Here is a 23,108-nt window from a genome sequence, read left to right as displayed (position 1 = left end):
TTTGTATTCTTAGAAACAAAGTCACCTCTTGGCAGCAATAAAGCCACCCAGATGCCAACAGTTAGGGTTTAGTTTCACGTCACCAGCCTTGGAGAGGCAGTGCCCGGTTTCCTTTGGCAAAGACAGCCTGCCCTTCTCAGTTCATTTAAGCCACTCGGGCACAAAGGTAACTTCCTCAAAATAGAAGCCTTTGAAGAGTGTGTCTGCTGCATCTGCGAATCATTATGTTTATCCTGAATTCTAATTTAACTTCTTAGACTTTTTGAAAACACTAGTTAGCTTTTTTTATTCTTCTCTTTTCTGAAATCAACTTTCAGAAAAAGTAGATCTGAGTTGAGAAGGGTCTAGGCATTTTCATCTGGGAGACGGTGTGGTTGAAGTTTGCGCCAAATGCATGGGCTGTGGCATTGACAGGCCCAAGTTTTATTCTTAACTCCAGGACTATTCCCGGAAGTGTGACCTCAGGCAAGTCTGTTCATCTGGGAACTTCCATTTCCCCACATGCAATGATTTTAATAAAATGTTCCTACAGTGTCATTGTGAGGCCAGGATTACCTGAGGTCACATGTATAGAAAGCACATTGCACAGAGCAGACCTAGCTCTTTCCTTCCTTCAGGCATAAGAGAGGCCCACACCCTGAGTAGCTTGTTATGAGTGGGCCAGAATCAAGGATTTGAACAGTCACATGGCTTCACAAGTTGTTCCTAGCTCTTGGCTTACTTGTGTTTATTTTTTTCTTTGCTAGGCAGGAGGGGTAGCTGAAGCAGGAAAGTTCTTTTCTTCTCCCCCAAGATCTAGTAATCTCCCATAATAATAAACCGCAACAATAGTCATCTTAGCAGCTGCAATTTATCCAACACTTCTTATATGCTGGGCCCTATGCCGAGTGCCCTCTGTGCATTATTTCCTTTAATCTTCAGTCCCGTGTGTATTACCTATATTGTATCCCCTTACGCATATGAGCAAAACTGAGATTTCAGGTTCTCATCTGGCTCCAGAGTTTTGGTGCTTTGTGCTCAGCACCTTGATTTTCAGCCATATCTTTATGGCCCCCCTTAAAGTATGCTAAATTTTGCCCTCCATTTGCCTTTCTGTCCTCTTGACATGTAGAGGTCCTGAGTTCCAGGAGTAGAGTGCAGGGGCCTTTGGAAGTCAGGAGCAAAAAAAAAAAAGGGCTGCAAGTCTCAGCTTCTTACCTCTGTCCTAGCTCTGCCTGCCAATGGGCGGCTGCCCAGGAGGAGGAGCCAAGAGCATGGCAGTCAAAGAAGAGACTCCGCTTCTGGCCACAGGTGTCCCCAGAGCTCTGCCTGTGTTGCATCCTTGCCCATAAACTCACTGCCTGCAGGTGGCACAGGACGTGACAGAAACAGTGCCTCCCACACAGAGCTAGGTGGGGCTGGGAGCTGGTTGCCAGCAGAGGTTGTTGATAAGGGTTGGATGGACAGATGTGCAGAAGGCCAGTCATCTGGATAATAAAGAAGAGTGCCTTTTGCCCTCAGCTCTCAGAATGCTGGGTAAGTGGACACTAAGCGGAGAAGCTAGACAGGAAGTGCACACGACTCGTTCACCTTTCCCGCTCTGCCTTTACACCAGCATCACTGTCCCCATTTCTGCATGTGTTATTTTTTCTGCCTTCTACCTACTAATGAGAATGGAAGCTTGTTAGCGGGAGTGCCTCAGACACTTCCGTGGGCTTTTGTTGGCTTATAATTGGAAAGATGGTATGACAACATTTGGGAATGTTTACAAAAAGGTCAAAGACATTCCATTATACCCCATAGTCTCAGCTCCTCAACCTGGCAATGGCTTTGACTTTATTTTAAAAATTCTCTTCCGTTACAGGTACATCTGTCCCTGCAGAGTGGTTTCCAGCCCTCTGGCTCACCTGAAAGGCAGAGCTTGTTGGGTTCACCTTTTTCATTTCACCTGATACCTTTTAGAGATTTTGAAGCTTTGGTAAAAATATCACTCTGATGTTGAACAAGAAGAGGGGCTTAGCCCTCTCCCAGAAGATGCTAGGCCCTGGCCACAGCCCCCAGGGGTCCATCATCATGCAGGACTGATATCGGAAGGGGTGTCGAACCTCCTGCCCTTTGGTCCTATAGCCAGAGAGCCAATGCCTGCATAGCAAGTCATGGATTTAAACCAGCATTTCTTCAGGAAACATTTATGGGGTTTCATGACCATGTGAGTTTAGGAAACTTCAGGTTATACCAAGTTAAAAAATATTTTTTAATTATGCTAATATCCACTGTAAAACTCAATGGAGGGGGTTTCATAAAACAGCAATAATAGCTGGCATTTATCATTTACTATTCATTGAATCTGTGAACTCTAGTAACCTTATATGCAATTTCTCATTTAAACCTCATAGCACCTGTAGGAAGCAGAGGTTAGCACTTCCCCCATTTTACAGACCGGGGAGGAACTCACCCAATGTCTTAGCTTGTTTTCAGTGGGCACAGTATTTTGTGCTTGAGCAGGCAGAGTCCAGACCCCGTACTCTTACCCAGGATACTGTACTCTTCTAGTAAGCGCTTCGACCAAGCCTTCTTTTTGGGGAGGATTTCTCATTTTAATGGAGTCAGTACTCTGAAGGACTGTATGTAGCTGGAGAAAAATATCCATTTAAAATTGAAAAGTAAATAGGGACTGCCAGGGGAGTAGGGACATGGAATCTCTCGTATGAGCCCTGATGGGTTCTAATCTCCCTGCAACACCAGCACCCCCAGATGTCTCTGTGTCCCATTAGGCTGATGTTACAGTCTTCTCAGCCCAGGAGGCAGGCATGGAGGGTCTGGGGTAGAAAGTGTAGGCCATTTCTCAAACCTGGCTGCATACTGGAATTCATTTAATGCCCATTAAAAATTACTGATGCCTGACCTCATTTTCTGGGATTCCACGTTAGTCTGGATGGCCCCAGGCATTGGTGATTTTTAAATGTTCCTTGAGAACCATTGGTTTGGATAACTCCTTCGTGGTCCAGTTACCATGTTTTATACCAAAGCAAGAGAAAAAAAGGGTCTCTTTCATAAGTTTAAATGACTTAACAGGATTTTGATTGGTTGACTGGTTGGTTTGTGAATGAGTGACCTGTGTTCTCTGATGACTGGCCCCATATAACCTCGTACCACAAATCCTCTCTATGAGCTGTACTCCCGACCCTAACTTTGCAGTGACAACCATGTACTGACCAGCCCCTATGCAGAAGCTTTGGACTGGTTACCAAGGGAACTGGTGAGAAAGAGGCTCAGCACTCTGACACGTATTGGAGGAAGTTGGTGGGTACCATTGCCCGGAGCACTACATCTGTGCTGTTGCTAGAGGAGCTGGAGCAAGAAGTACATTCTGAGTGACGGTGTTAGTTGACCACACACCTACTCCTCATTGGGCTTAACTGTAACTCTTGGGCTCCAAAGGGTGTTGCTGTCATTTTCAGTTGAGTCAGGTGACACTGGGTGATAGAACAGTTTCTTGGTTTGGTAGTCGGGTAACTTCAGCTTTTACTACTGTCTACAAAAACGCTTTTTTAGGGAAAATAGATGCCCTTAAACTGATTGTTTTAACCCTGAGCTATAATGGCTTTCCTTACCATCACCGTCTTTTCAAAGGCACAGACCCTAGGCCATTCAAGGCATGATTCCGGGATTTTGAGACTACTGCTCTTCCAGTTCAAGATAAATGTGCCCCAGGTTGACCAAAGGGTTTGTAATGGGAATGTTTCTGTTGGTTTCTTACAGTACAACAAACACCTCTTCGTGCACATTGGGCATGCCAACCATTCTTACAGTGACCCATTGCTCGAATCAGTGGACATTCGTCAGATTTATGACAAATTTCCTGAAAAGAAAGGTGGCTTAAAGGAACTGTTTGGAAAAGGCCCTCAAAATGCCTTCTTCCTCGTAAAATTCTGGGTGAGTAAGACATGGCTGTGGTGGCGGTGGGTTTCTTCTGCACGGTTGCATCCTGTTGGTGGGTGCGGAGCAGCGCAGCTGGGCATCACACCAGCCTGCCCCTGGGGGGCTGTGCTCGCCCTGGCCTTGAGTCGTCCCTGGGCACAGGTGCCACCAAGCAGCGTTTGGTGTCCCTGCCAAAGAACAAGAGAGACGGGAGGTCACCGTGGGCTTCGGGGCCCACATATGCCAGGCCGGAGACCTCACAGGTGACGAGTTGTGCTGGAAAACACGGGGGCCCTGGACCTTCTTTCTGTTCTTGCTCCATTGAGCGAGGCGATCTATGAAATTCCACTGGAGCACGGGACCTGAGGCAGAACAGGGCTGGGATGAATGAAGATCAAATTTCCTGCTTCAGGATTTTAAAAGTGGCAGAGAGAATGCAAACGGCTTTGCCCAAGGTGCTGCCTCCTTTGTGCTTTAAAACCACAAGGCCCGGTTCCCCCTGGTGCTGGGGCTTGCTGCTGTCCCACGGCTTTGGAGGGGAGCTTGGCTTCTGTTCTTTCTACACTAGTCAGGCCCAGGCCTGGGGACTGCTAACAGGTCTCAGGCATGCGTAGGACATGTGCCTAGTGGGGGTGAGGACACCAAGGCAGCAGGACACCAGATGACCCGTTAGCAATGAGTGTTTATATGTTCTCTTCAGTCTCTAGAAAATCTCCTCCAATATTTGCACTCCTTAGTGTGGCACTGGAGGCCCAAAGTGAGCTGGTTCCAGGGTGCTTTCCTTCCGTCTGCCCTGTGCCTGGCTGCTCTGTGTCTGATGGACTCTGTACCTTCTCTGCCCTCCTGCAGGGCCACTTCCCTGAGATGGTGGCTCCTTTATGATAGCACCTTCCTCCCTTAGGGCAGATCATTGATTTTCCTCTTACTCCCAGCACATTTTGTTAACCAGATCCCATGCTGAGTCATAATTACTTGGGTGTGTGTCCCACGCCCCCTCTAGACCCGGAGGACTGGCCCCGGGACACCTTACTCCTAATAGTAGCTCCCATTTACTGAATAGCTGCTGGGGGCTGTGCTAATAATGCTTTCTGGCACTTCCTCCAGTCCTCACAGTGTGAAGTGGAATTTGCCTCCTGTCCAGCTAAGAAAACAGACTCGGAGATGACAAAGGACAAGGCTACTTGTAGGGTGGGGACCTACAAGGGCCTCTTATTAGCTGAGTTTGGCTGTAGCGCCTCTGCTCTTTTTTCCTGACTGCTTCACACCCTGTGAACCCTAGCCCATGGAGGGGAGAGGGGGTGTCTGTCCGTCCATCTGTCCACTGAGCATTCTCCAATACTGAGCAAACACCTTCACAAAACAGCCCAACAAATGGGGACATAAGTGGATAAATTAAGGAAAATGTTTTAAATTTCTTGGAGAATTTACATAGTAAATTTAGTTTGTTTAGTTTCTTGTGTCCTTACATGATAACTAGATTTCATTTTTCATGATTCTGTATTGAATTAGGATTGTGGAAATAGCCTTCTACTTATATTAATGTTCTTGGGACAGGTAATATACATGGATAACCTGAACAAGCAAGAAGACCTTTCTAAATTGGGGGCTGCCACTAGTGATTAGAATGGTGGTTGGAGGTCAGTTATTATGTGGTAACACAGCAGGTTTCAAAGTATGGCCCGCGGACTCCCAGGGAGTTCATCGATATCCTTTCAATGGGCTGAGAAGGCCAGAGCTATTTGCACTGTGACACTGAGCGTGTGAATACTGCTGATAGGCACACTGATAGTTCAGAACCAGCAGGGTAAAACGCTGAAGCTTTGGCTTCATCCAGCTGGTCTGCACACACAGTTTTTAAAAAGAGAACTGGTTACACCAAGAAGGTCTTCTATAAATTTAATTACATCTTGAACCTAGAATACACATTGCAAATGAATACACTGAGCCTGCCTGCCTGCCACTTCAAGGAAAACAACTGACAGTATTTATTACCAAAGGAAAAATTCCAGCTTTCTAGTAAAAATAAGAGCTTTGGAAAACTTGCATCCACCTCCATAAACTTGATAGCTTCCCAGTACTTTTTTTTTTTTTCTAAAGATTTTATGTATTTATTCATGAGAGAAACAGAGAGAGGCAGAGACACAGGGAACTCGATGCAGGACTCGATCCCGGGACCCTGGGATCACAACCTGAGCCAAAGGCTGACGCTCAATCCCTGAGCCACCCAGGTGCCCCAACAGCTTCCCAGTACTTACCAGACTTTTCTGGTGAGACCCATAGCCATATTAACAAAAGTGATATATTTTTTTGATATTGTATGAGATAAACCAGTGGATTTTCATGGAATAGAGTATGAAAAGTTCATTGATAACGGTTTCAGATTCCACGCTGCAGCTAATTTTTAAGAAACTGTCACTTGTTAAATTTTGGTATAGTATTACAGAAAAATGACCACAATGATCTGAAAAGCCTGTTAAAATACTCTTCCCTTTTCTAGTTCCAGATTTGTGTTAGGCTGGATTTTTTTTTTCTTTTTTTTTTTTTTTTTTTTTTTTTTTTGGGTATACTTGAACCAAAACAGCACATGATGGCAAGCAATGTAGAAGCATGCTTGAGAATCTAGGTGTTTTCCATGAAAGCACACATTAAATGTATTTCCAAAGTGTAAAACAGTACTACCCTTTCAATTTTTCTTTCGTTTTTGAAAATATAGGTATGTCTAATTTAAAAAGATATAATGAGTTTATTTTTTTAAGCAGGTAATAAATATGTTTTAAATGTTCTCACTTTAAATTTCCACTACAGAAAGTGTAGATAGATGTAACTTACAGAACCAAAAGCTCTTTGAGGTCCTCAATCAATTTTAAGAGCAGAAAGGGGTCCTGAGATCAAAAAGTTTGAGAGCCACTATTGTGAAGGATATAAAAAGAGGCCATTCTACTCAGGTTAATTATAATTAATCAGTAATTGTAGGATATGATGAAAGGAAGCCATTTTCAGCACTTTCAAATGAAACGGTATTGGTTTTTTAATGATAATAAGATTTCTTATAATTAGCATATTATTTGGATATAAAGCGTAAGAGAAAGTCCTTAGAAAGCTGTTCTTGTTTTTGCTTCCCAAATTTTCCATTTCGTTTGGGATAATTTTAATCAACGCTTTCAGTGATGGGGCCTTTTGGTCATAGATCCCCAAGTAGTGAGGTCTAGATGTTTGGTCTAGAGTGTGGTCACTAGTGTGAAATGTCCAAATTTAGAAATAACCGCCCTGAGATTACATATAAACTTATTAACATTTGCAAGATTAAAATAGAGCACTTCTATGAATGTGGTAGAGACTTCCCTCCCTCAGTATAATTGTGGGCAGTACTTAACCTTTCTAAAGACATTCAGTTGCAACAATGTTCAATGAAGAAAGGCCATTCGAATTACATTTACAATTTGCTGCAACTTAAAGTCTCATTGGCTTCCTCTACTGCCTCAGTGAGAATAAATTATACTTAAAACATCTATCTTTGGTATCAGGTGTTTCCAGCAGGTGTTTCTTAAGTAGGTTTAAAACTCCCTTTGAAATATTTTTTGTTATCAGCAGGTAACAAAATCAGAATTCTTGTTTCTGTGTGAATTCCATAAATTTCAACAGAGATCCTACACCCATTCTTTATTCTTCCCTCGTTTTCCTCGGTCTCCAAGTGCCTTGAAAAGTCTCTGGGTTGTCTTCCTTTGCTCATATGATTGTTCCTGAAACTGTTTTCAGAACATCAGCCACTTGCAGCCTGGCTCAGCCAGGCCAGACAAGGTCAGGCGTTTGCCGTGGAGGAAGTACTGAGTGCTACCCCCAGCGCCTGCACTTCGAGGTCAGCGGCACGGTGGCGCACCAAGTAGTGGTCAGTGCACTGTTCTCAGGGTGGAAGACTGGCCCCCGGGGCCTCGGGCCCCGACACATAAATGACTGGCAGAGGTGAGGATGCCAGTGTGGGTGTCCCATCCATTTTCCAGCATGCCACTACTTAGCTCCTTTCTATTGCCTAGGACGAGCCTGTCCTATGAACATACCATGTTTTGCTTATCCATTCACTAGTTGATCGAGTTGGGGATTGTTTCCACTTGAGGCTTTGATCAATTAATTCTGCTATCAAGTCTTCGTGTACAAGTCTTTGTGTGGACATACGGTTTCATTTTGCAGCATCTTTTCTTGGCATTTTTCCATAGGTGTGGAATGTCTGTGTCCCACGGTGGCTCCATGTTTGATTTAAGAAACTGCCATGCTGTTTTCTTTTCTTTTCTTTTTTTTTAAGATTTTATTTATTTACTTATGAGAGACACAGAAAGAGAGAGAGAGGCAGAGACACAGGCAGAGGGAGAAGCAGGCTCCACGCAGGGAGCCCGACGTGGGACTCGATCCCAGGTCTCCAGGATCAGGCCCTGGGCTGAAGGTGGCGCTAAACCGCTGAGCCACCCGGGGTTGCCTGCCATGCTGCTTTCTTAAGCAGTTTCTACCATTTTACCTTCCCATCAGTGAGATATTAAGAGTCAGTCAACAGCTCCTTCAACCACTAGGGCTGCCAGTATGAGGGTAGGGAGAGATGACAGCGTTGTAGACAAGGGGCTGGCTAGCGAGAGCGCCAAGATGCAAGGTACAGGTGAGGTGCATTAGGTGAGCTCAGGTGCCTTCAAGTATCTTGAGGTGCTTTGCACCTAGGTCTTCACTTGTATGGACAGCACAGGTAGGTGGAAAAATTAGGAAGACAAAGAATCAGCATTTGATGTCAGCAGTCAGTGGTTTTAACAATTTTTGAGCCAAGAGAATATTTGGATTCTTCTTACTAAGTATTATAGTGGCTTTATTTGCCTTTTGCCTTCTCTGTTTTTCTTTTCATGACCACCTCCTGATTATTTTCTTTCTCTTCCTTCTTGCCTACTTGTCATTCACTCTTGTGCATCTTAATCCTACACCTAAAAATTTTTTTTAAATATTTAATTACAAAGAGAAGAAAAAGGATTTTGTGGAAATGGGAGGAAGGGGCTTCTCTCTTTATCAATAGTTGAACATGACTTAATGAGTCTTTTTGAGCCAGGCACTCCACCAGGCATAAGCACATACTTGATTATTATTTAATCTTTGTGAGGCACATGTGGTTATTCCCACTTAACACGTGAAGAAATCGAGTCACAGAGAGGCAGAGTGACTTCTGCAAAGTCACACAGCTAATCAGTGCCAGGTCAGCTGGACTCTGGAATCTGTGCCCTTTCCGTGAAATCTGTGTATGGCCTCTGCAGGGAGCATGCACAGCTCCCTAGCCCATCCCCTGACCTGTCCTCCTCCCTGGAAGCCAGGGGGAAGCCAGCCAAAGGGAAGCAGACCAGTTTCTTCCTGAAGTCCTGCCATCATGGGATGCCCTGGCGTCCATTTACGTGGGGGCTTACAGGGAACAGACTGTGGCTACCAGCAAGTGCATGTCAGATCCTGAGACTTACTAGAAAGATCCATACAGCACTATTCGCTGCCTTTGCAGGGGGGACTAGGGGAGTGGCATCATCTTTACATTATGATTACAAAAGCAACATCATAATATTCTAGACAGTCTTGGAAATGTATAATTTTTAATTCATTCCTAAATGCACCACAAATATAATCCATGTTTATGTAGCTTGAATGAAAAATGCGTTAAACCTGGTATCCCGCTTTTCTTCCCTATCAGACACCCTTCCGTGTGGCCATATGCCACTGTATCGCCAATAACCATTTTTAATGACTATGTGATGTCCTATTTACTGGGTATATCCTAATTTAGCCATTCTTATTTTATTAAGTATTGATCATAATACTTTACATATGTGTGTGCATGTGTAAATAACCACGCTGATTTTTCTAAGGTCGTCAAGCACTGAGTAAGTGGGGCCAGCATCCTCAGAGCCTGGCGTGCCATGATATAAAACAAAACAATTTTCTCTTGTCACTTTGCTTTTTGAATCCCTCTTCATCTCTCTTTCTACTCAAAGATTTTAATTTTTTCTCATTCTCTATAGAAACTATTAATAAGGGATCCCTGGGTGGCGCAGCAGTTTGGCGCCTGCCTTTGGCCCAGGGCCCGATCCTGGAGACCCGGGATCGAATCCCACGTCAGGCTCCTGGTGCATGGAGCCTGCTTCTCCCTCTGCCTGTGTCTCTGCCTCTCTCTCTCTGTGTGTGTGACTCATAAATAAATAAAAATTTTAAAAAAAAATTAAAAAAAAAAGAAACTATTAATAAGGTTGAATGTACTATTTTCCCTCAATCTTTTTTTTTAAAAAAGAAGAAAACTTATTTATTTGATAGGGAGAGAGAGAGAGAGAGAGAGAGAGAGAGAGAGCAAGCACAAGTAGGCAGACAGCAGGCAGAGGCAGAGGGCAAAGCAGGCTCCCCACTGAGCAGGAAGCCCGATGGTGGGTTCTACCCCAGGACCCCAGGGTCATGACCTGAGCAGAAGGCAGACACTTAACTGGCTGAGCCACCCAGGTGCCCTGGTTTTCCCTCAATTCTAAGACATACACACGTTCCCATCTTAACAGTTCTAGAAATAGGATGCTGCCTAGAGCGGACGCCATAAGCACTATGCCGGCCCCTCCAGAGATGAGGTTTTCATCACCTGCCCTTTGGGGCCTGAGCCAACATTGAAGGCATCTCACCACCACCACCCCAACCTCCCGTCACCTTAGTTATTTGCACTAGTACTATAGACGACTAGCGCACATTTTAGCTTAAATTTGAATTCCTACTTAAAACATCTCAGAAAAGCTAGCATTAAAGTTAATGATCAAGGAGGCATGTGTGGAACCAGATTTGTGATAAATGAGGCAGACTTGCATTAGCAGAGAACCAGACTTTTTTTCTTCTAAGATAGTGATCCATCAGGTGCTGTGTAGGCCCTAAGGATAGAAGAGGTCCACCTGCAAGCAGAGTCCTGCTCCATTTCAGCCCTGAGATTCACGCACATGGGTTGCCAGCGATATGGCACATGAAGCAGCTAATTTAAGGTAAAATGCCAACTGTCTTGGTATTGATCACAGGATTCCCAAAGCTAGACAAGGTGCAGGTGTGATTCCATCATGAATCCTAAAAGACAGAAACCCAAGTCCTACTTGCAGCTGACTTTCAAGAGAAGTTCATTTACAGCCACATGTGGTTTACTGAAGGAAATAAACAGAATTAATGGGTTTAACCAAATAAGAAACACAGTGAAACTAATATTTTTGAAGGAGCCTCAAAAAAATTCTGCTCTGTCCTACCGGGGTGTTGAAAACTGTCAAGTTTGGCTCAAACTTGCTAGTAACATGTCATGTTACTAGCATGTTACTTAAAACCTTACAGATAAAAACGATTTAGAAGAATAGCATGATGAAGACTTAGTCTTAAAACTTTGATTGGAATAATAAGTAATGTGGAAATGAATTTGGTTATGGATTCTATTGTTAAAGATGATTTTATATGCACTTATATAATGTTTCTTTTTTCTTTTCAAATTATTATTGAATTAATGGTATTTTAGAAACCAGCATATATGATATTGCCCTGTGGTTAATCATAATGTTTTGCTTTTTAAAATTCTTGAGATGATGATCATTTGTCTAAGCAATTAACGATAAATATGTTTATATTTGTTTTCAAAGATTGTATTTGAGAGCGAAAGTGAGAGAGCACAAGCGGAGCAGGGGGGAGAAGACGAAGCAGAGGGAGAGGCAGGCTCCCCGCTGAGCAGGGAGCCCGATATGGGACTCGATCCCAGGACCCTGAGATCATCATCTGAGCTAAAGGCAGATGCTTAACCAACTGAACCACCCAGGCACCCAACAATAAATACAAGTATAGTTGTTCAACTTTCTTTACCTTATTTTTCTAGGGGAAGAAAAAGGCTAGTTTTACTAACTAGAGCAGCTGTGAGGAGATTGTATAAAACAGAGAGAGGGAAGGCTAGTTATCTGGAAAGAGGACAGCAGCCTTTAGAAGATGCTTTTATCTTGGTAGGAATTAAATCACATTTGTTGGACAAAATGACAGGCGCTATAAATAAAACAACTGGGCTTTATGTAAGAAGAGACACCGGATGCACATGGAAGCTGCCCGAATGGCCCCCTCCAGAGTGGCAGCCTGTGTCTAATTGGATTCAGCGTGATTTTGATTGGAGTTGTAGACTTGAGTCTATCATTTGGAACCAAACCCGCCCGTTGCTATTCGTGGAAAAGGAAGTTAGCAAAATGGAGTGATTTGCTCCCCACATGTCCTAAGCTGCTATCAGCAAGGGAAGGGCCTCTCAGTTCAACAAGCCTTTCATGTCTCTGTACTTCCGTCTCATCTCAAAATAGTGTTAAGTCCTGAAATTACAAGAGCAGTATCGAGTGGTGGCTTGACGTAGATGGAAGGAAGATTAACAAGTAAAACCACTATGTTCAGAGGTATTTATGAGGCTAATACATAATAACATATCGTGGGTATTCTGTGGTTCTGTGATCATTTTTACCAGTGGTCTGTTTTTTTTAAAAAAACTATCTCTTAAAGGCAGGTTCTGATACTTCATGGGGGGGAGGGGCATGTGGATAAGGGGAGTCCATGAACCTGCACATGCTTCCATTTTGGTTTGATTTCCTAAGAAAACTACCTGAGCTTGTTAGCATTTTCTGCTTTGACCGCTGTCTATTGTTGCTTCCTTCCTGTTTTCCTTTCCCCTATTGCACAGGGATAGGACTTTGTAGGCCCCCCACCCCACACTCCCAGGAAGCAGGGATCCCATCTGTAGCTTTTGCATCTCCAGCAGTGCAGTGCATATAGCAGATTTTTAACAGTTTTAAAAAAAAAAAATCTGTTGGCTGAAAGGTCATTTTATTTCCTTCCATACACCTAGAGAAAGTGCTATACATCAGGGGCTATGATACACCTGCCAGGTAGCCAGCACAGACATCACATGCTGGTAGAGGAAGCATAGGATAGTTTATTGAGGGATGCTTCTAAAGGAATGTACTGAAGCCGGGGAGGACACCTTGAGAGATGCACACCAGAGCTTTTCCAGGCCATCTCTGGAGTTTGCTATGTTCTCCTAAGAGTTTTATCATTTGCATTAAGTAATAAACATGTACACACTGGTGAGTCATTTAGTCAACATTCAGTGAACTCTACGCTGATCCTAGAGACCTGGGAAAACAGACCTGAGTAAGAGGCACACCTTAGGGTCTGGTATGGGATGGCAGGTGAGTGACAGCACCATGGGATAGGAGTTGTGTCGGAAAGGTGGAAGCACAGAGGTAGAAGGAACCCTTTTTGCCCGTGAAGATTCCAGAGGCCTTACAAAGACATAGCATTTGAGCAGGATCTTAAAAGAATTTAGTCAGTGGAAGGGGAGTGGGAAGGAGTTCAGGGGACATAGACTTTTGTTCAGAGACAAGGAATCCTACTGGGAGGCATTAAAGGTCTTCATGGCCTCTGGGTCTTCTAGAACTTGGAGAACAACGAGTGTTGAGGTGGAAACCTTGATCTCTGTGGCCATTCCTTTACTTAAAAGACTTCCTGAATCCACCTGAAAATATAAGACAGAATAGGACAGCCTAGAAAGTAGGAGCAGAAGCTCACTCTGCTTTTCCTCCAATCCCTTAACCTCAGTCACTATGGATACTTTTTTTTTTTTTTTAACTTGAACACTTAGGGACATCTAGGCAGAAAGTAAATTAGAAGTCCTTAACCTCTTGCGAGATCCTGTCTGAGAGCTGTTCCTCTAATGCTTTCTGACCTGGGTCATCTGGCTCAAGTGGTTGCTCACACAGCCCAGCTCAGGAGTCCATCCTTTCCTGCACGAGGATGTTGAACTCCACACCCCAAGGTTACAGGCTGAGATGCTAAGCCCCTGTCTTCCCAAGAGCTACTGCTAACCAGAGGGTCCAGGGGCAGGCAAACACACGATGCATTTGCACAACAGTACAACAGTATTTGCCCTGTTGATGGTGGCACAATTAGCTTCGCTGTAACTGTACCTCAAGAAAAGCCCGAGAAGGAAAGAACTAAGGTGGCAGTGTCAGGGTGTTCTCATCTCCAGACCTGGTTTTGCAAGAAATAAGTGACTTATTTGGACATAGTCATAAACCCCTCAGGGGTCTTGGTCAATTGTCTAAAATGAGACCCAGGCCCTTGGTGATATATGAAATCCCTCCCCACTGTGCAAGTGGAGACCCAGAGTACATCCAACCTCCCACCCTTTTTTAATTTACTTTTTACATTACAAAAGCAATATAAGCTTATTATAACTAGTCCAAGGAGATCAAAAGACCATAAAAGAAAAAGTGAAGTTTCCCCACAGCCATGTATCCTTCTGGACTTTTTACATGCATCTACAAACATTGTACATTATTTGATTTTACTAAAAAATTATATTTTGATGTGCAAATGTTGGGGTTCAGAGTGAACAGTCAAGAAAGAATCCTTGAGACATATTCAGTTTTGTTTTTTAGATTTCATTTATTTGAGAGAGAAAAAGAGACAGCATGAGCAGGCGGAGAGGCAGAGGAAGAGTGAGAGAATCTCAAGCAGACTCCTTGCTGAGCATGAAGCCTGATGTGAGGCTCCATCCCATGACCCTGAGATCATGACCTGAGCTAAAACCAAGAGTCAGACACCAAACTGACTGAGCCACCCAGACACCCCAAGTAGGGTGGCTCTCTTAAATCACGGGGGTAGTACCTGTGGGCAGAAAGAATCGCATTGAGGTTATGAGGGGGTGGCCAATTAGAACTTTTCAAGTTGCAAAGGGGTTAGGGATAGTCAAAATCTCTAAGGAAATTTGGAAGCAAGGTTTGCAGGACCTTGAGGGCTAGCTGTTGGGCCTTAGCCATGAGGCCCTTCAAATGTATATCAGTGGGCCACGTGCTTGAGGATGATTGCTAACATATAGCTTGGGGGGTGGGGGTGGGGTAGAGATATGGGAACTTCCCAAAGGAATTTTTACGTGTTAAAGTAGGTTTATGGGATCCTGGAGGTCAGGATAATGTTAAGCCAAGATTGCTTTTGCCCTTAGCTAACTATTATCCTCAAGGCAGTTAAATTTCGAGAGGAAGATCACTCTGCCTGTCTCAAGGACTTGTCAGTGGGCTGTCAGTTGTGAGATTTAATTTTTTTCTTACTTAAAATATCGTGAGCAGAAAATGTCTTTTTACAGCAATGAGATTTAAAAGTAAGTCCCCAATTTTTATTATTATTTTTGGTAAACATGACTTGCCAGTAGAGGTGCCAGATTTAGCAAATAAAAATACAGTCACCCAGTCACATTTTAATTTCAGGTAAACAACATACACTTAAGTGCACATGTGTCCCGTGCAATCTTTCAAACACATAATAAAAAAGTTTCTTACCTAAAAATCAAATGTAACTGGGTGTCTTGTATTTTATTTGGCAACTCTACGCTTGTTAATTGATTTGTTGTCCTTCCATAAAGGACTCTTTTTTGCACAAAAACTCCAGACCAGAAAAAGGTCCTTTTTCCATCTTGGAAAGGGTGGTCTCTGGCCAGTGTTCACACACCTGAAGAATGTGATGTGTGCAGGGCTAGCTCAGCTGGGAGCCCAGGACTCATTAACCGCCTCCATTGGCAAGAACTGCCCTGTGCAGCTGCTTTGTACTTGGAGCTGAGACCTTGGCTCTTTCATCCCAGCTACTGTGTGAAGTCACCAGTGGCAGTTACCTGAAGTTGTGTGGGTGATATTAATTGAATTTTTTTAAAAATGAATGCTGGTATTTGTAGGAATTTGCAATGCAAACAGCCAGCCTTTCAAGCAGTGCATATTGTAATTAAAGCAAGCTTTTAAGATTCTTTGAAGTACTAAATGTTTATGAAATTCAAATAGGGGTGCCAATCTGCACAATAAAGGGGCTCTTGGTGGTGTTTTTTTAAATCTTCTATTTTGTAGATGTAAATATATGCCATAATTAGTGGAAAGTAACTTGAAGAGTGAGGCTGAGTTTATTCCTATTATTCTTATTTAAAACAGCTGTGGCAGGAGCCCTACAGCTGCTGTCCCGTTGTGTTGGGCAAGGGTGGAATGGTCCGAGGGGAACGTATTAAAGGCTTGCTTTCCCGAGGTCAGCTTCATCACTCTCCCCCAGTGCAGGTTGCCTTGTTGGGGAGGTTTCCCAGGGTCATCCCAGCGATCCCCCAACTCAATCCACTGATGCCAAGGGGGTGGGCCAGGGGGCAGATGCATGCAAATGAGTCAGGCTGGAGGGTTTGAGAGCAGCCTGCATCCTCACGCCTGTCCCCCCCCCCTCAACCAGGGGGGTCCCCCCAGCACTGCCTCCTGGGCTACTTCTGCCCGCCGGCTTATTGCCCAGTGCAGAGCGATTGTCCTTTGGCGCCTGCAGGAGCAGCTGCAGGCCCACGTGGTGCCCTGCCTGGCCGAGCCTAGCCATGTGGCAGGCCTGGCCGGCCGCCCACTGCAGGGCCCGGCTCCCAGTGCCGCCTGCCAAGGAGCCAGATGCTGCCATTGGAAAAAATTGCTTCACAATTTGAAATCTTGGGCCTTTGATCATGGCTCAGAGAGGATGAAGAGGAGAGGTTCAAAGTGGCGGTTTGAAAATGCCAGCGTCTCCTTGTATCCATCAGTGCCTATTAGGACTGTCTCTTATGAGGGACAGTCCTCTTGATGTTTTCATTTTTGCAACGGAGCCATTCCCACCCAGCTCTTCCAAGCCTTGGGGAGTGGAAGGGGGGGCCTGGGTGGGAAGGGAGTGTCCAGCTGCCGCCTCTTTCCCTAACCTGGTGCCCCTGCCCCCTCCCCTGCTTCCTCCCTGTTCCCCCAGCAGGATTCTTCTCTCCGAAGCAGCCCAGCGCCACTCCTGGGTGAGCTGTGCCCTTGGGTCTCCTCTTGGCAGCTCTAGTTTTCATCTCCTGGTCCTTCAGCCACCTGGAGCCAGGTTTCCAGAGCCCTGGGCTCTGCACCCGTGGCCCCCTGGCCCAGCCCTCGCCTTCGAGGACTCTGCATCCTACTTAACAGTGCTCAGCCTCATTTTCCCTCACTCATAAAATGGGAAGGATCGTATCTTTGAAGTATCTTGCTTTTTTATTTCAAATTTCAGAAACATAAACAGTGGAACAGACGTGAATAAACGGGCTAGCTGAATGAGAGGTAATGAGACACAAATCCAGAGAACTGTCTGGTGACTTAGTGTTTCAGCTGCATTTGAGGAGTATGAGATGAGAATGTTTATTTAAGAGAAAGTTTCGGGAAAGTGTGAGGCTTCCTTTTTTTGTCGTTCTTGTTTCTTTGCTGTCTGATGCAGTCAGCTTTGTCTGCCCGGCACTGTGACCTGCTTCTCCTTTGACCTCGTATGGCTTTGCAGGACTTGCCCACTAGCAGACCCTGAAGTTCTTAATTGATTCAATACACATTTATTAACAATTGCCTTTTTTTTTATTTCCAGAATTCTGTAACCTCTCTAATCATCTCTTTGTGGGAAAGATGGCAATTTGGTGCTTGTTGAGCTGTTAGACTCAAAGCTTAAGACAGATCGTAAGCTCACAGATTGGAAGAAGTGCTGATTTTGCTCTTTGGGAAAAGCCATCGTTGTAGCTGTCCTGCATGCTGGATCCTTGTGCACTGAAGCTCAGCTCAGACTGGCTTTGTGGAGACTGGTTTTGATAATTAATTATGAACCCCATTTATATGGGGTCACATCTATGTCCATGTAACTTGAGGCTCTGTCCATATCTGTCCTGGGGTGCAAGGATTCCCCGAGTTACTAGGAGCGGTGGTTCTGTTGTTAAAGGCTGCCAGTTAGGTCTCCTCTGCATTATGTCTTCCCATCACCCTGGTGGCTTCTTGAAGCAAGTCTTCTTTGTAGGTGATAGAGACCCCAAGAAGTCACCGCTCTCCATGCTGTCGGTCAGATGGCTGGGATACAGTAAGTACAGAGGAAAAGTCAGATTTCTCAAATATCTGGATTAGCTGGAAGGGAGATCCAAAATCAAGATGGGGTTTATTTATTTATATATTCATCCATGAGAAACAGGGAGAAGCAGGCTCCATGCAAGGAGCCCGATGTGGGACTCGATCCCAGGACTCCAGGATCATGCCCTGAGTCAAAGGCAGATGCTCGACCACTGAGCCACCCAGGCATCCCAGGATGGGGTTTTAAAAGATTAATGTAGAACTTGAATCCGGGGAAGCAGGTAGGGCCTGAAGAACCTTGTCGGTGAGAAGGGGAAAGGACAGGTAAGAGCAAGGAGGAAACATGAAAACTGCGTAACTGTCCAACAGAGGTGTTCTCGGGCCTGCGTGATTCCAGGAGGCAGAGCTCTCAGGGCAAGTCACAGGGGAGCCAGTTGCATCTTGAGGTGTGTGGTAGCAGAGTCATGTCCAAGACCTTGCCATGGGATCTGTGAATATATTGCATTGCACACAAAGGGGCATCGGGTTGCTTAGCAGCTAGGGAGAGTATCTTGGATTATCTGAGTGGATCCAGGGTAATCACCATGTTCCTTAGAAGTAGAAGAGGAGGGCCAGGGAAAGATGGCAGTGGCCAGAGAAGGACACCGCCTGCTTTTACAGGCTCTGAAAATGGGGGGCCGGGCCCAGAGACAAGGAACGTGGGTGGCCTCCAGACCACTGCTGGAAGAAGCAAGGAAAGCAGATCCACCCTCACCCCAGAAGCTCTGGAGAGGGTCATAGCGCTGCCCACACCCTGAGCTTACCCTGGGGAGACCAGTGTCAAAGTGTGTCCTGTAGAAGCATAAGATCATAAATTGTGGTTTTGGGGTTATTTTAAGATTTTATTTTTATTTATTCATGAGAGACACACAGTGAGAGGCAGAGACGCAGGCAGAGAGAGAAGCAGGCTCCCTCTGGGGAGCCCGATATGGGACTCGATCCCAGGACCCCAGGATCACAACCTAGGCAACGGCAGATGCTTAACCTCTGAGCCACCCAGGTGCCCCAAATGTGTTGGTTTAAGCCACTTAGTTTGTGGTCATTCGTTAAAGCAGCAGTAGAAAACTAATACGTCAGGAAAAAGAGCTAACAAGTCTGCCTAGCACATGGTATTTTCTTAAAGCAGTGATTTTCCTGTACCTAAAGATATTTAGCCCGAAGGCAGCACAGGTCAGCATACTGTAGAAGGGATTCCTGCATTTGGTAGTAGGAGAAAGAATTGGTCTCTAAACCCAGTTCGTATGTAGGATCTCTAGGTTCTAAAGCAAAATGGGCAAAAGACTCCTTAGAAGGGCCTGTTTAGAATTCCCCTCCCCAGCCACACTTGCTGTGTGCGCACACGTGTGTGTGTTTAACTCCAGAGCCTGGCCCATAACCATTTTAAGCTGACTTGACCTCAAAGGAAAGGATAGGACGTGGTTTGAATTTAGGATTTGTTGGGAAGATAAGTTTGCTGGGTTTTCACCGTTTCTCGGATTTTTTAATGTTAATTTGCTTTTAGAAACTATCCTGTGGTCAGAGAAAAGCTGATGTGGACAGAAATCATATCTCTGATACCAGCACATTCTTTATTTGCTTATCTTCAGAACTGTATGAAATAGGTTTGCCCTGAGTTTTCAGTTGGGAAAAAGGAGTCAAGAGGGTGGGTAATGAACTCCGTGCAAATCTCAGGCTCATCACAGAGTTTGCCTCCTTTGTTGTTGATTCGATGCTAGAAATTCTGTCTTTGATATTACCTTTGCTCCATAGGAGCTCAGAGAATGCATTTCCTTCTGGAGGTAATCGTAACATCCTCAGCTGACAGATGATTATCTTTCACATCAATACCTCCTCCTAGAAAATTCCTGAAGAACAGCTGTGATATGGTTGGATGGCTACATGATTATTTTCCATGTTCAAGAGTAATTGCAGAGCAGTTGTAATAGCAAATGGGTTGTTTACTGTTAGTTGAGAAGCCTTTTAAAAACCAACCTGTTAAATTTATACTAATAATTAAAGTTTTCTCAAATCTTAAAAAAAAAAAAAAGGAAAATAATAATAAAAATAAAACCATCTATCCCTCTTATCTAAATGGAAGCTAAAATGTGCATGGTCCTCGTGACCCAGCGGTTCCACTCCTGGGGAACTTCCACCCAACAGAAATGCATACACATGTTCATCAAAAATATATGCAAGGATGTACAGAGTAGCACTTTTTTGGGGAGTGGGAGAGGGGCTGGTGGGGAGGGAGAGAGAATCTTAAGTAGCCTCTGTGCTCAGCATGGAGCCTGATGTGGGGCTCGATCTCACAACCTTGAGATCATGACTGGAGCCAAAACCAAGAGTCAGAAGCCCGACTGACTGAGCCACCCAGGCACCCCTACTGAGTAGCACTCTTCATGATCAGTCCCATTTGGAAACATCGCCAGTGCCCATCAGTAGTAGACTGCATAGATCGTGCTATTTTTTTCATTCAGTGGAATACTCTGTACGGACAAGGGTGAATGAGCTTACATACAGCCCTGGATGCATCTTACACACTGTAGTGCTGAGCATATGGAACTAAACACAGAGTCCACACTCTGTGATTCCATTTGAAGTTGAAACCACCAGACAGAACTAAAATACAGTGTTTTAGCCTCTAGATCACCCCTGGGAGTTATGGGGTTGATTACTGGAAGAGAGCATGGGTGGGAGGGCTTCTGTTCTGTTTCTTCACCTGGGTGCTGGTTACATGGAGTGTTCGCTTTATGAAAACTAATTGAGTTGTAAACCTGTGATCTGGGCATTTCTCTGAATGTGTGTCGGGCTTTGATTTTATGTAAAAAACAAAACAAAAAAACAGTTAACTTCCGTAACTTTAGAACTCATAATTTGGTGGCCTAATTTCTGAGCAGGTTTTCATAACGTATATATTAGCTTCATTTTTTATACTTCCTGTCGTTAAAACTACAGGTCGTCCATTCCCAATTAAAACTAACTAAAATTATTTGGGAGAATTCTAAGGGACAGTGGTGAGCCAAAGGTCAGAGGGTGGGGATGGTCTGCCCAGGTGCCGGCAGTAAGGACGTCCATGGTCTTAGAGAAGGTTAGTGGCAAAACCCATCTGAAAATCATTCTCGCTTTTATTCTCACCATGTGCGCATGGGCCTAAACAATGCCATTGATAAAACACTGCTAAAAAGATTTTTTCTTTTGTAACCTAAGTCCTAAATGATTGAAGTTAGTGTTTTTTATTCATACATGCACATACTTTGTGTGTGTGAATATATATATGTATATGTTCTTCAATTTAGCACACTTCTAGTAGCTGTTGTGTTACTCTAATAATACATGTGGACTCAGCCTTGTGTCGGTTCCTAGAGCCATGTGAGCTGCAGCCCCGCCGTCCTGCTGCTTCCCGCGGTTAAACAGTAGGTTGAGAGATGAGCCATGAGAGCAAAGTCCTTACGAAGACAGGAAAACAGAACTTGAGTTACTTCAATTGTCATTCTGTTACTGCTTGAGGAGTGTGTGTGTGTGTGTGTGTGTGTGTGTTTAAAGTCTAAAACAGTGGAACAGAGTGCTGATTATTACTGCAAATAATTTTGTCAAATAGACAAAAGAGGGTCTTAAAAACGAATCCAGTGTAGTCATGTCTACACAGCGTGCCGCTGCAGTGGGACAGCGGCTTTGACCGGCGCTGCTTAGGCGTGGAAACTCAGAGGTGCGCACGTGGAGGCTGTGGGCGTTTCCAGCAATTTTGCTCACATCACATTGGGGCAAATGCCATTCTGAACTTTGTTAACATTTTTAAATTGTGTATAGGGACTGATTATGTAGTGTGTTTACTTCTGTGCTTGCTTCAGCTATTAAGTGTCCAAATTAGCCTACATTGTTAATGCCACTGAAGTGCATAAAGTAAAATGTGGAGCATTTGAAAAAAGGGCAGAAAAAGCATTGTGCCTGAGAAGCTGAGGTGCCTGCCGTTCTAAAGCAGCCTTCCTCCTGGTGGTATCTGTGACGTGGGTGAAGGTTGGTAGTTTATTTTTATTTATTTTAAGTTTTTTATTCTTTATTTATGATAGTCACAGAGAGAGAGAGAGAGAGAGAGGCAGAGGGAGAAGCAGGCTCCATGCACCGGGAGCCTGACGTGGGATTCGATCCCGGGTCTCCAGGATCGCGCCCTGGGCCAAAGGCAGGCGCCAAACCGCTGCGCCACCCAGGGATCCCGGAGGTTGGTAGTTTAAAAGAAATAAGCTGTTTGGTTGCCTCTGCCGTTGACCCACGTCTCCAACCCTGTGCACCTTCCCGCTCCACTCACACCAAAAACACCAGACTGCTTTTGACTGTTCACCAGTCTTACAAAACAACTTGATTGTATCAAAAATAATGAGTAGTTTAAATGAATCTATTCACTATCCGTGTATTTATAGTTCATCAAACCCCTTTCAATGTTGGGAACTTTTTTAAGTTGAAAGAAAAGAGAGTAAAAGTAATTTCTGTTGGCACCTGCTGTACCTGCACTCATGACTGCATCCATGTTGGGGGGCACCGAAGTGTCCATCAGTAGAGCAGTTAGTAATTATTAGGGTGCATCTGTGGAATGGAATAGTATGCAGCCACTGAAATGCGGGGCTGCTCAGGTTTTAAAATGGCTGTTATTCCTAAAACTGATATTTCATATCAGTAATGTCTGAGTCCTAGGATGTAGCTCTACTGTTTTTCAACAAAGTTTCGAAGAGCACCATTTTTTGTGTACACACACACACAAAAGCGGATGTGTATGCTTGTGTATCTGCATGTAGCTATCTCCAAAAGGACACTTGAGAAACAACGCGGGACACCAGTAGGGAAGTTGGCAAGATTGGGGGTAGAAATAAAATGTACATTCCAGTTTGACTTTTTTGTTTTGTTTTGTTTTTTACTTACCGCATGTGTTTTTAAAGTTTTTTTAAGAAAAAAACTAAAACTTTTGACACAAACTGTACCATAATCGTGAAAGCATAAATGTCACCACTGGAAAGTACCTGAGCTGATTCCCAGGACCCTGGGAATCATGACCTGACCTGAAGTGCTGAAGACAGGTGCCCAACCACTGAGCCACTCAGCTGTCCCTGCTTTTTTTCCCCCCCTAAGGTTTATTTCTTTGAGAGAGAAATGGGGAGGGGAGGTGCAAAAGAAGAGGGAGAGAGAATCTTAAGCAGACTCCACACTGAGCATGGAGCTGGACGCAGGGTTCAATCCTACGACCCTGAGATCACCACCTGAGCCAAAACCAAGAGTCAGGTGCTTAACCGACTATTCCAC

General features: G+C 44.5%; 1 protein-coding gene across 9 annotated transcripts in view; it reads left to right on the top strand.

Annotated features, from left to right (window-relative positions):
- TEAD1 (TEA domain transcription factor 1) overlaps positions 1-23,108 on the top strand; it is a 268,997-nt gene that overhangs the window by 225,617 nt on the left and 20,272 nt on the right. For all 9 annotated transcript variants that reach the window (XM_055317566.1, XM_055317567.1, XM_055317568.1 and 6 more), the window contains one exon: positions 3,742-3,915. In XM_055317566.1, coding sequence (XP_055173541.1) covers positions 3,742-3,915 — 174 coding nt within the window. The remainder of the gene's footprint in view (positions 1-3,741; positions 3,916-23,108) is intronic.

Source organism: Nyctereutes procyonoides, unplaced genomic scaffold, assembly GCF_905146905.1.
Source record: "Nyctereutes procyonoides isolate TBG_1078 unplaced genomic scaffold, NYPRO_anot_genome, whole genome shotgun sequence".
NCBI classification, from domain to species: domain Eukaryota; kingdom Metazoa; phylum Chordata; class Mammalia; order Carnivora; family Canidae; genus Nyctereutes; species Nyctereutes procyonoides.
Note: the sequence above shows the minus strand (reverse complement) of the source record. Positions and strands in the feature narration are given on the sequence as shown.